This window comes from Montipora foliosa, chromosome 3 (assembly GCF_036669935.1).
Source record: "Montipora foliosa isolate CH-2021 chromosome 3, ASM3666993v2, whole genome shotgun sequence".
In the NCBI taxonomy this organism is placed as follows: domain Eukaryota; kingdom Metazoa; phylum Cnidaria; class Anthozoa; order Scleractinia; family Acroporidae; genus Montipora; species Montipora foliosa.
In genome coordinates this window covers 45,633,388-45,650,887 of record NC_090871.1, presented here as the reverse complement: position 1 = coordinate 45,650,887, position 17,500 = coordinate 45,633,388, and the positions used below count along the sequence as shown (strand labels likewise).

The window sequence follows — 17,500 nt, the reverse complement described above, 5'->3', positions numbered from 1 at the left end:
GTCCCATCCAACGTTAGCCCTCCACAGGTCTTGCACCAAACTTCTTGCAACCAGCGCTACAGGTGAAGCGAACCCAAGCGGGTCGAACAAGGAACAGTAGACAAGATGCCACGTTTAGTCTCTGGGCGTTCAAGATGCCTTATTTTGAAGCCGAGAGTATCCTCTCCAACAAACCAAAGTATCCCCAGTGCTCTTTCAACGAGCGGATCTTCCAATTCGAGGTTGAGCCTTTGGTTGAACAGCTTGTCACTTGGAACTGTCTTAAGCACTTCCTTTGAATATGACGTAAACTTAGTCAGGTTGAAACTACCTCGGGCAAGGATGTCGACCATATCTCGGGCCAGGTGAATGGCTGACTGCTCATCATTCTCAGAAGGGAGAGCATCATCAACAGAGAAATTTCCCTTTATAGCTGCTATGACACTGGGGCTGAAGTCATCAGCATTGTCATCGGCAACTCGCCGCAGGGTGGAGTTAGCAACACAAGGGGAAGATACTGCTCCAAATATATGTACTTGTATAACGTAAACATCAGGTGGATCTTCATAGGTATTTGTCCACCATAGAAACCTCAATGAATCCTGGTCTTCTTCACGTACACGAATCTGGTGGAACATTCCTTCAATGTCTGCGGCAATACCAATCTTACCTTGGCAAAAACGCAGGAGGACACCGGGTAAACTGTTGGTCATGTCTGGCCCGCTCAGCAGATGCTTGTTAAGCGAGGTGCCTTCGTACTCGGCTGCCGCAGCAAAAACAATACGCACCTTTCCAGGCTTCGTAGGGAAGTTATCGGGTAGTGTGGGAGGTACCAATGGGTACTGGATTCCTTAGCTAACTCCTTCTCAGACCACTTGCGAGAAAATCCACTACTGATGTAACTGTCCATTGCCTCACGATCCTTGATGGCCATTTCTTCATTCCCGGACTTCATCAGGCGACGTCTCAGGGACTGTAAGCGCTGTCTGGCCATGACATGATTATTCGGAAACCAGCGCTCGTCCTTCCTCCAAAGCATGCCCACTTCACAACGTCCATTCACAAGACGCGTGGTGTCTTCAATTATCCGCTTCGCTCTCTTGTCTTCAATAGATAGGGGCTTCTCTCCTGACTTAACTGCTCCACAATCTTCAAGTTTCCAGAATTTTTCAATGAGGTCGACAGGCTTGTGATCAACTGAAACAAAGTTCACTGAGACTCCATGGGGATTCTTAACACCATAACAACCGCAAACACACTAACCAAGGGAGTAACGACAATTATAAAGTCCTTTCCTTGCATCTTCAGGGACTCGAACTTCTTTCTGTTTGTGTGCATAGGGGATGTTGTTTCCCACAAGAATGAACTCTCTTAATGTCAACTTCTGGGGACTCAATTTTACACAAGAAAGAGTGATTTCCGACATCAATTCGCTCTGGAAAGGCTCGCTGTGACTGGTTGAGGTCAGGTAGAACATAGGTCTCAGAAACCTCAATACTTTCTCCAAAACTCTCCACGGAACTCAAGATGAAGGAAACTCGATTAGACTCTACAAACGTGCCACTGTTCGTGATTGTATTAATTCCAATCAGCTCAGGTATTCCTTGTATACTAAACCACGGTCGATGAGGGTATCTGTACAGCCACTATCTAGAAAGGCGTAAGTCAATACAGTGCATGTTACCATTCGCCGCGGTGATAATGACAGGTACAACGTTCAACAAAAATTGTGTTTCTGTGGTAGACAAACCGGCAGACGATATGGGTATTGGTTCGGGTTTGTTTGAATTAGCACTCACAGTTTGACATGTATTCACTCCCTCGTGACTAGCGGGATGGGGGGTGGCTGGAGGCTTGTTGGGTGGGTTAGGACGCCGACCATCCTGAACTTTGTCAGTATGCAGAATACGAGGGTGACGCCCTGGGCATTTTGAACATGCGGGCGGTTCAGGGAATGATCCAGAACCATGCCCAGGCCTTTCAACACCGCAGTTAAAACAAAATCCACAGGAGGCCGCATACTGCCATCAGACTGCCACATGCTTGCACTTCTTGATTATAGGACAATGTTGAAGTTTATGACGCTTAGACTTGCACACTCCGCAGCTTCTCGAGCCAGGGGCCGGAGGTTTAGTTTCGAGATCCGTGGCACCAATTGTGGGATTCTTTATTGGAAGCTTGGGAGGCACCTTGGGCTCCTTATTTTCTCGCTTCAACATTTGACCTCCGAACACTGGGTCATTCCTAATGTATGCTTGTCTCAGAGCTCGAGACTAACTTTTTAGCTCACTAGCCTTGTGGCTAATATCAGGTCTGATTTCACTGGCCAAATCTAAATTTGCACTAGCCAATCTCGTCGTGCACAGTTTCATTCATTTGTTAAAACTATCACGAAAAAAATTCCACATTGCCAAACACAACTCGCGCTTTTAGTAAATATTGTCATATTCTCATATCCATCCTCGCAACAGTGGCGCAAATATGCTGGAGTGTTCTGCTTCCCGTATTTTTCTCACGAAGCAAAGTTTTCGTGGCCTTGAGGCCAATTCTCCCATTCTCACAGAACCGTTGCCAAACCTTTGCAACTCACAAATGCACTTGAATGTAGAAAACGCGGAATAAAGTTAAGTAAGAAATAAACCGTACATGAAACTAACTGCTCGTTTGGAAGTCTGTGGAAAGGCTGTTCTTTTGATTAGAGCTATTTGCAATTGAATGAATGAATGAAGAATGAAGAATGAAGCTTTATTTAACCCCTCTCAGATTTTTGATGTTGTCTCTTAACCTAAATAGGTCTCTCAGATATTCAGGTGGATAATTGTTAATTATCTTAAATACAATAATTAACAAGTTCTGGATAGTCGATAGACAAGGAAATTTTAACCTGAAAGCGCCATTCTACGCATGAAGCACAAAAGCAGCAGAATGTGGGAAAATAATATTTTAAATTAGATATAAAGGAAATTCGAAAGGACAGACTTGCCCTCATATACGATTTTCTTTTTAATAGCTTCAAACAGCAATCCGAGCGTTTTATGCTTGACTGGTTTTCGGAGTCAATTAATATTTGGTGGCCACAGTGCTCGCAAGCAAGTTTTCGCTCTTTTTATGCGAGATTCGCCATTTCTAGTAAACGAGATAAGTCGCTCCATATTATCGTTTTATTTATTTTTTTTGGAATTGAAATATATTTGAATTATTTGGAGTCAATTTTCTAAACTAGTACGTGACCTCTTTCCATATACACGTAACAACGTCGCAAACAGTTGCAAACTTGCGTTGGCTTGATCGCAAACACTGTCACTTTTGGCGTTTGTGTTTGCGATCCTGTTTTCCATATGCGTGACTGCTTTGCGTAACTTGATCTCGTGGCATCGTAAGAAAAGTGCGTAAAAATAAAAGCAGAATTAGTTTTTGCGTTGTGATCAACTTCTTATGTTGGAATTGTTGCAAAGAAGAAGGCAGAGAGGAAGTGTCAAGAGACGTCACCGATTCTGGGTCCGATACATTTTCGAGGAGCAGCAACGGGCTGCAGCATAGCCAGTATCAAATTATACCGGAGGGACTGGCTCTTTGTGATCACGAACTTTACTAAAGGTATATTTGGCGGGGTATTCCCTTAAGATATTCATTAAATTCACACTGTTTTGAGGAGTGTCCTCATTGCCACAATCGAACTCGGACGCCATTTTCATTACTTATACTTGCCTCTAATTGGTCAAAACGTATCATGTGCACAAAAATATCGTAGATTGATCGCAAACAATCATAAAAAGTTTACGATTGTGTTTGTATATCGTTGTTTCCTCCCTTTTGCACTGCTACTCGTCGCCAACAAGACGTAACGATAGAAAATTTTCTATCTCTTGCGTCGTGTTTGCGATCATGGGCTTTCATCGGCGATTGGTCGGGTATGAACGTAAAAGGTGTTTCCATTTTCGCACACTGTTTGTGATCAAGCTCTTGGAAGGTGCTTGCGATTGTTCGCGACGGAGTTGCGCCCATATGAAAACACGCATATGGAAACAGCAGCCGAGAAATTCCGCATGATTTCACACGTGATTAATCGTTCGAAACGTGGAGTGGGGAAAGTGATAGATAGATAGATAGATAGATAGATAGATAGATAGATAGATAGATAGATAGATAGATAGATAGATAGATAGATAGATAGATAGCTTTATTAAATAAAACCATTGCAGCCAAGGGCTGAATTACGGCTATTTACCAGTGAAAAAGATTCCAAAATATATTTAAAAACTAAATCTGAAAATATATTAAAGGCAAAGTTGCACACCGAGAACTAAAAGCTAAGAACGGGAAGAATTATATTTGCCATTAAAAAGCTTCACTCAAAGCGATTTGTCTTACATAGAGGGACATTCAAAGTCCTCTTTTTCCTGAGAGTTACTTGGCACTCATTCTTTGGCGGCAGTAAGTGATGGAGCCTGTGGTTGGGGTCTTGAAGGAACTTATCGAAGAGGCGCTTGGTGAGTTCCTCCATTCGAACGCTTAATAGTGGCAGCCCCAGGGCGACGAGTGCTTCGGAATAGCACAAGGTGGGATAGATGATACGAAAGGTGCGTTTTTAAAGCTTTTCCAATTCATCTCATAGGTATATGGGAAGGCTATTATGAAAGGTCTCGCAGGCGTATTCGGCGACCGACCGAATGCATGTGGTGTAGAAACATACAAGTTCGTGCGGGTCGAGGCCCGCTCGTTTTAACTCCCTCATCAAGTACAGTCTGGAAGCTACCTTCTTAACTATCTCAGCAACATGCGCGTTCCATTTCAAATCGTCAGAGATTAAGAGACCCAAAAGTGTGGCACTCTTAACAACTTCGATGTTCTTATTATTGATGACGACAGGTGGAAATGAACGCTTAGATCTAGCAAAACAAATCTGCAACTCTTTGCATTTTGCTTCGTTCAGCTGGAACCGATCTCCCTGAGCTGCCCGAACTAAATTATCTACAGCTGTTTGGATCTGACTACAATCACTCTTGTGGGTTGTTTCACTTATGGTGGTGTCGTCGACATATTTACATAGATCAACGCCTTCGACTTGGAGGTCGTTAATCATCACCACAAAGAGACAGGGACCAAGCTTAGTCCTTTGTGGTACGCCGGCAACGACTCTACCCCACTCTGAGAATCAGTCTTGAGAGAGCTTGACTCTTTGGTGCCGATCAGTGAGGAAACCTTCAATCCAGAGACGAACCCACTCAGGCATGTCAAAGTTCTTAAGCTTCTCCGATAGAATGCGGTGATCAATCAGATCGAAAGCATTCTTGAAGTCAAATAGAACTACACGGACCGTAGAGCCGTTGCCGTCGGTCTTCTGGTACCATGTGTGCATCATACTAATGAGAGCATGCGCAGTAGAGGAATTGGGAACCGTTCCAAATTGATTCCAATCAACTTTGATCAGGACGGCTGGCTTGATGTATTCCTCAACCACATAGTCTTCGGTTACTTTTGACAGTATTGGCGTTAATGATATAGGCCGCAGATGCTTGTTAACATCAAGCACTAGTGACTGCTTGGGGAGGGGTGTAATATCCGCTCGTTTCCAGGACTTGAACAGGACCAGACGCTTTGTTGGGATTGAGAGTGCGCAGCTTCTGTAGAACAGAATATTCCGTGATGGGCCTCGGGCGCGGCTCAACAGGTGCTGCGTTATTGTGCTCGCTCGGTCGCTCGTCCACGTTGGTTACCTCTTCAGTTTTTTTTTTTTTTCAAATTATCATTTTTTAAGAAAGTAAACTCCATAGAATCCGCTCAAAGTTTCTGTTGTTAGTTTCTATTCTCTCCTTTTGCCTTATCCATAAGAATTAATTTTCACTTTTGTTTTCGTCCAGAACGAAACGAAACGAAACGAAACTCGATGTATCACTTCTTCCAGGAAACTGGATAGGAAAATCAGGCAGTCCACGATCCATTCCATCTCCAGTGTAATCGAAACTATTGCCATTCATTCCACTGTCGAGGCCGAAATCCAACCGATTTGTTGCATCCATCACTCGACGAAATTCACTCGCAATCAAATATATTTAGAGAGAATATTTCTTACTGATGTTGGGCTTAATTTGCATGGAGATTTATTTACGCGTAGTTTGTAGAACACAACGCTTTACTGATGCCGGTCATCTCATGATTGTTTACAACTTTTAAGTTACTGTACAGACGATTCCACCATTTGTGACATTTGTGTTGTCTCGAATCGACTTACGTCATCTACGCCTACGGTAAAAACTGAACAACAAAAAAACCCTAAATTAACAACTCACTGGGTAAAGGCAAATTGCAAACCTGATACTTACATATTCTGTGCGTTAAAGCGGTAGGGAAAGTGCAAGACTTCAACAAAGGAGCGTAACATTCGCGGTCTCCGACACGAAACTGCTTAGACCAAAACCATGTGCTACCGAAACACAGCGCTTATTCCATTAAAGACGATAGTCCGTCAAGACCCTTAATGCGTCTTGTGCCCTTCTTTACAGTAGAGAAATTTATCAGACGCAGAAAATATGTTTGCCTAAGTTCGTCCCAGACGGATTATGCGTATTACACGGTTCGTCCCGTCTTTACACCAGACGGATAACATGAGAGACGCATATTCATCTGGACGAATTATGCGTCTCAAGTATAAAAACGGCCAATTATTTATGGGTATGCAAGTTCGATGACGTTCAAATGCTGCATCGGAATCAAGGCCATGGAAGCCAATGATAGCTTTTGATGACGCCACAAGCAGACATTTCGTTTCCCTATGACGACGGTCCTCAGACGCGTGGCCTTCATGTAACAGATATGTTGGAGTCCAATTGTTAATGATTAATTTTTGACAGACTTATTAAAAAACTCACCATGACGGTTAAGTTCTAACACACCTGACCGCTGAACGGAAACAATTCTACGTTATAATATATTTTAACAGAAAAGGTTACAAAAGGTTATCAAAAATGAATTTCAAACGATTGTCAAAGGCAAAAGAGTTTTTGGCGGTTCTCAGTGAAACCGACTATAAATCTCAGCTGTCAGGTAAAAAGGCAAGCAATGAAATACCGAGGGGTGTGGCAAAGTGGGGTAGGGAGGGTGTAGAGTTTAAGGGTCGACGTCAGTGATTGTAAATATCCAGTTAAATCAACAATTTACGGAATGAAACTTTATTTTTTATGTCGTAGGACTCCTTTCAATTATCTTCTTTTGAACCTCGCCGTGGCGGACATCGTTTATCCTACATTCCAATTTACTTTTTTCATCTACCGTCACTCTCTTAATAACCCTGATGCAATGATTGAGAATGCAATTTGCCTGTCGTTGGGGAAGTTGGCGAGTATTGGAGCTTGTTGTTCTGTATTCACTCTGATTGCCATTGCAAGGGAACGCTACTGGGCTGTAGTTCATCCACTTTCAATTCAGCGAAAACTCACTTGGCGACAATTGAAGGTGCGTTGATTATCCTGCAGAGCGTACACAGTATATACGTGCAAACAAAAGATTAGCGGTCATTTACATAGGAAGATTCTTTTTCACCAATTTCATTACAGTTTTATTCCCACCCATACTAGTGTTTTAAGAATACTCCCAGAAATTCAATTCAATTCTAATGTGAACAATTTCTTCTGATTTTTGTTTAAAAAGATGAGAGGCTGATCACGCAAATAAAAAGACTCTATACTCAGTAACGAGCAACAAAAGAGACTGTTGCTGTTAAGTATTCAACAACTGATTTCCTTCACTGTTTTTCTAATATAACTTTCAAAAGGCCTTTGGGAGACTTGACATGGGAAGTATAATCAAACTTGAATCAAACAATACAAACTAAGGTTTTCGATAAGCAATTAAGAATGAAAAGCAGCGATATAAAAAAATGTCGTTTCGATGGCTCCATGCCATCGAAACCTTCACACGTACTTTCACTGTAATATGAACTCACATAATGTTTTGAGTTGAATTTAAGAATGATGTCCATGATGGAGCCGTCGAACCGCCATTCTTTTATATCGCTGGTTTTTATTCTTACCAGTAGAAATACCTTAAAAACGTTGGCTTATTAAGGCAAATTAATCCGCTGGGTGCCACAAATGAAATGAAATTTAAGCTTCAAACTTCTATCTGCTCTCAGTATTTATCCCTTTCTCATTGCATATTTAAGGCCTGGAAAGCTGACTTTAATTAGTAAAAACTAACCTGTCGTCAATCAAGTTTAGAAAATACTTTGGTTACCTTTCCAACCTTTCCCTTTAAAAGACTAATAATTAATTTCGCATTCCTATAACTCGTTCCATGCATCCCATCCTATAGGTAATTATTCCAGGTACTTGGATCCTCGCAGTTCTTTTAAATTTCCGGGCATTCGTCATGCAGAGCTTTGGAAGGGAGATCGCTGTAAGGTCTTGTGATCACTTCTGGGATGATAAAGAATTGCAAAAGGCCTACTGGCTTATTTACACGACCTTTGTTGGCATTTCATCCCTGTTGTTGATTGGCTATTACTCCATCGTTGTGTACACTTTATGGTTCAAACGCGACGATCAAGAGGGGAGACCATATCAGCGGCAGGTAGGAATGCAATTATTACCAGTGCATGTGAGGCTGTTAAGACTTTCCAAGCGGACACTCTGATGAAGAGGAAAAAGCCACGACACTTCTTGACATCTATGCATTAATGTCAAGGTCCACATTATTATGATGGGAGCCAAGAGTCTATCATCCAAGAGTAAGATTTACCCAAATTGGCCAAGTCCCCATCAGCGTCAGAAGATTGTCTGTTTTTCAACCACGTTTTGTGGAAAAAAAAAAACAAACCAAATCGGCTACCTCAATGTTTTACCCAATACAAACCGTTTGGTAATAAAACGTTTCGCTCCAGGTATTTCAATATCATTTAACTTTGAAAGCTACATTATAACGCAAATACAATACACAAAGAATCTTAATTCCGGGAAATCTGAATTGGGTTAAACATTTGGTCTATTGTTTTTCCTTTCCCGCAAAATTGGTTTCAAAATAGACACTGCGCTGCGCCCTATCATGACCTATAAAATCAATTAATTTAACATTTAATCGTCAAGCTTATAAAATGCCATGCGTATTCTCGACTTTCAAATAACATCTCAGGAGTAATGTTTGTTCCCCGAAACAAAGAAACAAGTTGTTGCTTCTTAGCATTCCACCTTGGACACGTCCTTTCAATTACACCCTGTAACATCCGTCATCATCTACAATCAACAAAATTGTTGATTTAATACAGGAAGTTATCACAGCACCTACAAGCGAACGTTCGATCGGTGCTTCGACCTAAACACTACCAAATGCTGCGATTGTGTCGTGTCCAAGAGGTACCCGCAAGATCTTTCATGTGAATTAAGATCTATTCTCAAGCAAACGTTTTCTTTGGTTTTGTATTGATCACGCTGACCACGCTACAGAAAGCCAGCAAAACAAAATTTATGTTATCATTAAACGTTCTGCAATGAAACGTAATTCCAGATAAAAAGAAACAGTTGAGTCATATTTTCGTTACCCGTGGAAATGAGTTCATCCCCGTCTGGAAGGTGACCCGGTGTCCCTACGATTAAAGTATTTTCTTTATTCTCTTGACATTAATTTCAAATGAGGCTCAAATGATCGTATCATCCTTTTTCTTACGCAGGGTGTAATGAAAGTACGGAAACGAGTGACCTTGATGGTTTTGTCTGTTACTACACTCTTTGAAATTGCCTGGATTTCAGACAACGTAATTCACCTTTTGAAGGATTTTGGCCTCTGCACAGTCAGCGATGTTGCAGTTCCCATAGCTCACTCCTTGCTTGTTTTCAATTCAGCTGTCAACCCGTTTGCCTATGCTCTGATAAACCAAAAATTCCGGGAGAGGATAAAAGGAATGCTATGCAATAGTTCACGTGCAACTGAAAGAAATATCAAAGCTGAACATCCACAAATCATCAGACTACAGCATTACTAGTCACTCGTTCCAGAGGAGAGCTTTGCTTTCTTTCAAATGCCACCGACCACAAAAGTTTAACAAAAAATGAGCTATAGAACGTGATTACTACTTTTCCCTCTCAATTTATATTTGTGACATTTTTTCCTCTTTCCTACAAGAAATGTCAGTGATCGATGATTCATATCAGGGTTTACGTAAACGGCTTCACTGCCCCTCTTTCATAACGTGTCTGAGAAGAGCCCTGTGATTGAAAAAAAAAACGTGACAGAAGAACGTCTGCATTGGCTTTGGAGTGCTACAAAACCTTTATTATTTGTCTGGAAAATTAAAAGTGGAAACATCGCAGCTGAAGTTTTTTCTACATTAGCCATTACAATGCCTATGTCAATTGCAGCATGTTTTGACTGGAGCATATTAGCGGTTGTCTCTCATTTTTCACAAACATCTTGAGAACAATCGAGTTCAAGTACTCCCCGCCGGGGGGGGGGGGGGGTACTCGATATATTCCTGGGTGGGGAGGTGCGGCGCGGCCCTCATACCCTGAACCTGTTTAAGACAAATAACGCTGATTTTCCTACCCATTTTAACACAGAATTCCAATTTTTTATACCCTGTTTAAGACATTTAACCCAGTTTAAGACAAAAAATGATAAATCGATACCCTGATTAAGACAAAAAATGATAAATTCGATACCCTGTTCAAGACAAAAATCCCGAAAAATATACCCTGGCTGGCCGCACGTGCCTCCCCCCACCCCGGGGAAGTACTCATATTTGTTAGAGTCCAGTCGAAGCTAATAGAAAGAGCGATGGTTGTAAGTTTAAAGTTCTTTTCACATAGCATGTACATAATTACCAATCCCTTTTGTCGACAATCATTGTTGTCTTTGTTGTATCTGATATGTTCACTGACATTACATAACCAGAATATACCATTGTGCATATTAGACTTGTTGTTGTGGAGTTTCAATCTTTGAAAGTGATCCTCGTACTATTTTTTCCTCTCCCCAAACTTTCCGTGCATTTTCCAGTGCTAATTGATTTCCACAAGAGTGAATTAGATAAGAGTGTTGTTATGGCATGGGTGGGCTCCCCAGCACAGTCACAAATGAGTCTATTTTTAGAATACCAGTTCCCGCAAAAATCAGTTGTCATGTCCCTGAAAACAACATGACAGTAGCAGTCACGCGTGACATGGCTTCTTCTGATTGATTAAAATTGGAGACCCTTTGTTTGTTTCGCGTGCAAAGTGTATCTGTGACTGTGCTGGGGCAAAGCCTCAAAGTGATAGATCAATCACGAGAAATTAAATGAGTATAATTTTGGGCGCCATCAGATCAACACTGACTTTACGAGAAATTTTTTCGGGATATGAAAACTAATGAAACGGTTACAAAATAAATAAACGCCTTCATGGCTTGCTGGTGTGTGGCTAATATGTCCTTGGCGTATACGTAGAGATGGTCGTCACAGAAGCTTCGCTTCCCGAACAAATATTCATTTTTCGGACAATCTTTCAGCCGCTTGAAGAGACTTATTTACTAAATATACCGTATGGCCTTATGTGGAAACTGAATACACCGGTCGTTTTTAAAACTTGAACAAAATTGGGTTAAAAAAAATGTAAATAAATGCGTTGTTTATAGTGCAAGTGCACTTCGCTATCAAGTTAGTTGACAGGCATCCCACTTTTAATAACCTGAAAAGAACATGATTGAGAACCCCAAATGACAGCAGGCAACCAGTTGGCTATTCACAAAACGTGACAGAGTTGAATCCCGGACAACCGGAAACAAAACCAAACCAGAAATTAAACGGGATTTGAACCTTGAGCAACCGAATGCAAACCCAACACCCTAACCACTGGACCACGGTGCCTCCCTTTGGTCAATTTGCAAGATTTTAAGATATCAGTTAGGTTGACAATCATAAAACGTTTGCTGCTACCAGCAGCCCATGACTGGGAGCAAACAACAGCCCTATATATATATTACTGGGACGGCGATTTTAAAGACCGATCTTTAACTCATTCATGCGCGCAAGCGCAATGAATAAGTTATTGTGGAGTGGTCATTTTGTGTGGACCGTGGAACCGTGGACTTTACGAATCTTCGCCCTAATGCCCTCGAAGCCCAAGCCGAGCCCAGACATTTTTCTTCAACTTAGACGGGACTCGAACACTGGAATGGCACCAAAGCCGATGTAAGGCAAATGGTGTTTTATTGGATTTACAAACAAAATATATCCTTGTGGAGCTCAAGAATGGAACGTCAGTTCATAAACAACACAAGCGGTGAAAAATGAATAAATGGAATCTTAAAACCGACGAATAATGAACTTCGACAACAAATTGCATCTTTCGCCGTCGGCTAAGTGAGCTGTATTTCTAATATGTTATTTCTATTACGTTATATACAACACTGAAACCAAGCGGCAAATTTTCTGGTAACTTTTTTCTGGTTTGATACTCAGAAAAGGAATCGAACACCTTGAGTAGAAGTCGGACCGTATTTTCGTTGTCTGTCTGTTTATAATTTTATTTATTTGTACTCAACTCTGCACAGTCTTCACGTAAAAAAAGCAATTGGAAATTTGACAAAAACTAAGACCTAAAACCGCTTGTCAACAGTGGAAATTACGGGAAAGAAAGTCGAGAAAACCGTACCGATAGTCAGATTTTTTTGGCCCTTACACAGACACAACGCCATGACATGCCTTGAGTGTTGTGTGACAGAAAAAAAACAATGACATTTGTCGATGCTTACCGTCGGCACGGAAACTAAAAATAGGGTCTTTCGAATAACAAGAAACTCAGTCTGTTAACCCTTTGGTTGTAACCACTAAGAATGTGATGCACGAATTATTTTGTCAGTAGACACTTGTTATTCTACGTCCTGTATCAAAACAAGTCCACAATTTAACCGTACGTCACGCAAACAATAAACGGATGCCGTAGATGGCCAATCTAATGTCTGATAGGGGACTGAAATAGTTTTGCATGTTGAACATAAGAGATGTTCTGTAAGTTTCTCCACATTTGCGTCTCTCAGCTTCAACTGCAATATTGATAATTAACGGGATTCATCAAGTTGGTTGCTCATATTGCATAAACATGAATGAGTTGGCTCGAAGGTGCCTTTGATTCATTTAGATTAAATTCCCCACGAATGAGACTCCAGGAGCCCAATGACCAATGACAAGAAACTAAGTTGACGTCAAAGAGTCACCAAAACGGAACTGTCTTTGTTTTTTTTTTGCGGGAAAAGGTAGTCTAAAAATAGATCGGTCTGTAAAAATGCCGTGACATAGGCCTAGTATGGAAGTTGTTCGCTCCTGGTCATGGGTAGGCTCGATTTTCAGCCGTTAACGTTTTGGGAGTTCGATATCATCCTCCTCCCAACGGGGCAAGGAACGTGGGCTCACAAAACGGCTGGAAATCGAGCCTACGACACGGGCTCCTTCTGCTAATCTTGTTTGAATCAATTTCAATGTAGCAGGAGAGAATTAAGAGTGAATCTGCACACTATTCACATTAAATTCCGAAAACAATCCCAACTGCATATAAATGGTAATTTCTAAACTCGTACTGCGCAAAGCGATCAACCGCTGAGTCCCAAGCGCACCGGCTCACAATTTTGACGTCTTGTTGATGAAAATCTCCGATGATGACTTGACAAACGATTTTGTATCGGTGATAACAAAGCTTTTTGACTTGCTCCTTGATCTCTCCGCTCATCCACAAATCATCAGACTACAGCATTACTAGTCACTCGTTCCAGAGGAGAGCTTTGCTTTCTTTCAAATGCCACCGACCACAAAAGTTTAACAAAAAATGAGCTATAGAACGTGATTACTACTTTTCCCTCTCAATTTATATTTGTGACATTTTTTCCTCTTTCCTACAAGAAATGTCAGTGATCGATGATTCATATCAGGGTTTACGTAAACGGCTTCACTGCCCCTCTTTCATAACGTGTCTGAGAAGAGCCCTGTGATTGAAAAAAAAAACGTGACAGAAGAACGTCTGCATTGGCTTTGGAGTGCTACAAAACCTTTATTATTTGTCTGGAAAATTAAAAGTGGAAACATCGCAGCTGAAGTTTTTTCTACATTAGCCATTACAATGCCTATGTCAATTGCAGCATGTTTTGACTGGAGCATATTAGCGGTTGTCTCTCATTTTTCACAAACATCTTGAGAACAATCGAGTTCAAGTACTCCCCGCCGGGGGGGGGGGGGTACTCGATATATTCCTGGGTGGGGAGGTGCGGCGCGGCCCTCATACCCTGAACCTGTTTAAGACAAATAACGCTGATTTTCCTACCCATTTTAACACAGAATTCCAATTTTTTATACCCTGTTTAAGACATTTAACCCAGTTTAAGACAAAAAATGATAAATTCGATACCCTGTTCAAGACAAAAATCATGGGTGGGATAGTCGGGATCGTATTTTTAGTCCGCCAAATAAGTTTCCAGCACCTGTTGAATTATTGGCTTGATCCTGTGTTCCTAGAAGTTGAAAGAAATTAAAAGTTAAGATTCCATTGAAGTCGATATTTAACAAGACGCATATAAGGGCGTACCAGTGGGATGCATAAACAGTTAACACAAATTGTCCAGTTACAGTGAACTTCAACTACATGAAGGAGCAAGGATGGCACAGTCGGTTAGTGCGCGGCCTTGGTGCAAGAGGTCCTGAGTTCGATTCCCAGATCTCGCATCCTTGTTTCGACTTCTTTCCCTTCCGTGTAGCGAAGTAGCTTTAAATACCCGTAAAACGGAGCACTGATGGAGAGGGGGGAGTAAAATGAGCGCACTGTCGACCTCAAGTTTGTCAGTTGAATTACTGTTACGAGTTATCGACGTTAAATATGGTTGCTTTAATTTACTTTACTTTACTTTTACAGTTAAACTTCGTAAAATGGCCAGAGAATACCAGAAAGATAAATCAGTAATTTAACTTGAAGTTGTCTGTTGTAAAAACACTCATTATTAATGTTACTAAATTTGCAACTGCAAACAACGAAGCCCTATTAGGGATTATCAGGATACGGGATTTTTTATCATTTCTATTTTCTGAAAGAGACTTGATTCAAATCCCACAGTTTTATATGCTTCCTCAATTCCGTTCATCCAAAAATTACCAGATCAGTTCTAAATCATCCAGAAAAACTTATTACGATCACAGTTCAACAACTTATATTTGTGTATTCGAAGTCCGGTTCCATAATCCTGGTTTCAGTTCAGTTCAGTTCAGTTCAGTTTATTTAGCCACAATACATTACCACGTTTAGTATAAAAAAGAAATTATCAAATGGCAATGGAGCCCAGGAGAAACCATGGGGCTTATAGGACCTGGTCCCCCTCGTTACATAAAAGAATACAAATCACAAAGAGCTTACATGGATTGATGGACTAAAGAGACTGCTTAATTAAATTACCATTACACATAACACGCTATTTTCCTTATTTTACACTAGTAACAAGAACTAGTTACACTAGTACACTAGTAACAAGAACAAGTAACAAGGTTTAGTTCCTTGCAAACTGTAATAGTTTAAATGTGCCGTGGCGACGACAAAAAGACACTTTTTCCTTGAAAACTGTTCAAATATGCCGTGGCAAAGACAAAAAGACTACATCTGGACTCCATTTCTCTCAATGCTAAAAAATCTAAAATCCAGTAGTTGCCTGTTCCTCAGTCCAGTCCAAAGTCTTTTATTTACAATTCCTTAATCTTAATTTCAGTGTTGGAGTAACTTGGTACCAAACGTTCCACAATAACTTAAAATCTCCTTTACAAAAAAGCTTAAATCCAGTAGTCCAGTCCGGATTCAAATCTCCAAAACTGTCTCAATCATCGATTCAACAAAAGATACTAGTAAATAGTTCTCAGAAACTACAAAGGTGCGGCATGATTCTACACTCGAGCTACACAAAACGCTATCAAAAACGAAACCAAAAACCCCTAGTGATCACTACTCGAGAGAACAGGCACACAGCCGAAACTGTTCTGTGCCTGCCTCATAGACTACTTTCATAAATGGCGACCGATTTGGTATTCTGTTGTATTCATGTTAATTTGACCTACTGGCCTCATTTTGGTTAACATATTCTTATCAGCATTAAAACAAAAGAATATTTTATCGGGCCGCCATTATGAAAAGGTCTATACGGCCATGAAAAATGTACCGTAGTACTTAAGTGTAGCCCTTGGCCAAAAAATTTTAGCCAAAAGGCCGAGAAGTGATCTGGATACGGGATATTTAGGTTAGAAAAAAGCGGGGATACGGGATATTTAGGGGAGGGGGAGGGGGGAGAATTGAAGAGATACGGGATATTTTTTAAAAATAGGAACGCATTGCGTAACTTGACAGTGTTTTTTTTTTTCCGTAACTAGTGTCAACTGAGCTGCGTTTTCGTTTTCAGGAGATTCAAGTTATCCTTGCGTAATATGTAGCTCTAATAGTACCCGATGTTGTTTTGGTGTCGTAAATCAAAACAGTGCCATGGTAGATGTCTTTGGTAAATATCCCGTGAGAAGACATGTGGCTCAGTAAAATAATAAACCCAGAAAGATTGAAGAAAATAAAAGGAAATCGAGAAACATTGGTCTCAAGGCTGACCTGTTGATCATGTTCAACCACAAGCTTAGGCTTGTACTCTGAGCTTCTTACAGCTTTCCGAGACAAAAGTTCACCGAAATGAAGCTCTGTTCGGTGGGGTTAGTATCTGGATGTGAGACACCAAAATATGAGATTTGCAGTCAGGAACATACGACCGAAAATTTTATTTTGACGTTCAAAAATGCGAACTAAGCAAGGTACAGATCTTGTTAGTCTGCTTTATACAAAACAATTGTTAAATAAATATTGATATATACAGCTTTTAAGAAGAGCATAAGGAACCCTTTAGGAAGAGTCGATCGAGAATAAAACTAATTTGCCATCAGCAACAAAATTTGCGGGTTAAAAAAACATAAATTTTGTGCCAAGAATATAACAAGTTAACCATTTTGGGAGATTTTTGTTACGTTCAAATATTTTTATCGTACTTTTGGTTGTACAAGTAATATCGCAAAATCATGATGACATCGATTTTAGCTGCCGCCTGTGATCAAGTTGCCTTGCGTGTTTAATACTGACAACTCACGAAACAAAGGATGCATCTGTGACAAAATTACGGCAAGACAACGGGTTTTTGTTAGTTTGCTTTTTTTTCCCTTGAAGTGTTATAAAGTTCGGCAACATATGTGTGAGGTCAACACAATGGTTGATGCTAATCCAAGTATCACCTAAAATTAAGCCCCTTCGAATGGGGATAGTACTTGGATGGGGGACCGCCCCGTAACGGCGAAAGCTAATTTTCTTCTTTTTAAATTGATTTCCTTTTTTGTTTTGTTTGGCCATTGAAGGATATTTTCTTATTTTCTTTAAAATAAAAGATTAAAATAAAGATTTTAAAACAACCTTTTTGTAGGATTTGTTTTGTACTTTAATTACTCTTCTGTCAAAAATTTGCCTAACCTCAACAGAGAAAACTGTTACGCACATAACACATTTTA

General features: G+C 40.6%; 2 protein-coding genes across 4 annotated transcripts in view; one reads left to right on the top strand and one right to left on the bottom strand.

Annotated features, from left to right (window-relative positions):
• The window catches only part of LOC137997499 (neuropeptide FF receptor 1-like), a 259,845-nt gene extending 246,950 nt beyond the window's left edge, over window positions 1–12,895 (top strand). For both annotated transcript variants that reach the window (XM_068843543.1, XM_068843542.1), the window contains 3 exons: window positions 7,167–7,431; window positions 8,290–8,547; window positions 9,641–12,895. In XM_068843543.1, coding sequence (XP_068699644.1) covers window positions 7,167–7,431; window positions 8,290–8,547; window positions 9,641–9,952 — 835 coding nt within the window. In that variant the 3' untranslated portion in view covers window positions 9,953–12,895. The remainder of the gene's footprint in view (window positions 1–7,166; window positions 7,432–8,289; window positions 8,548–9,640) is intronic.
• A 785-nt stretch (window positions 12,896–13,680) lies between these two features.
• Window positions 13,681–17,500, bottom strand: part of LOC137997507 (uncharacterized) — a 9,840-nt gene continuing 6,020 nt past the window's right edge. The window contains exons 3-4 of one of the 2 annotated variants that reach the window (XM_068843553.1): window positions 14,343–14,445; window positions 13,681–13,923 (exon numbers count right to left, since the gene is read on the bottom strand). In XM_068843553.1, the coding sequence (XP_068699654.1) occupies window positions 14,389–14,445 (57 nt within the window). In that variant the 3' untranslated portion in view covers window positions 13,681–13,923; window positions 14,343–14,388. Of the gene's footprint in view, window positions 14,446–17,500 lie in introns of both variants that reach the window. The other variant, XM_068843552.1, reaches the window with a different exon arrangement.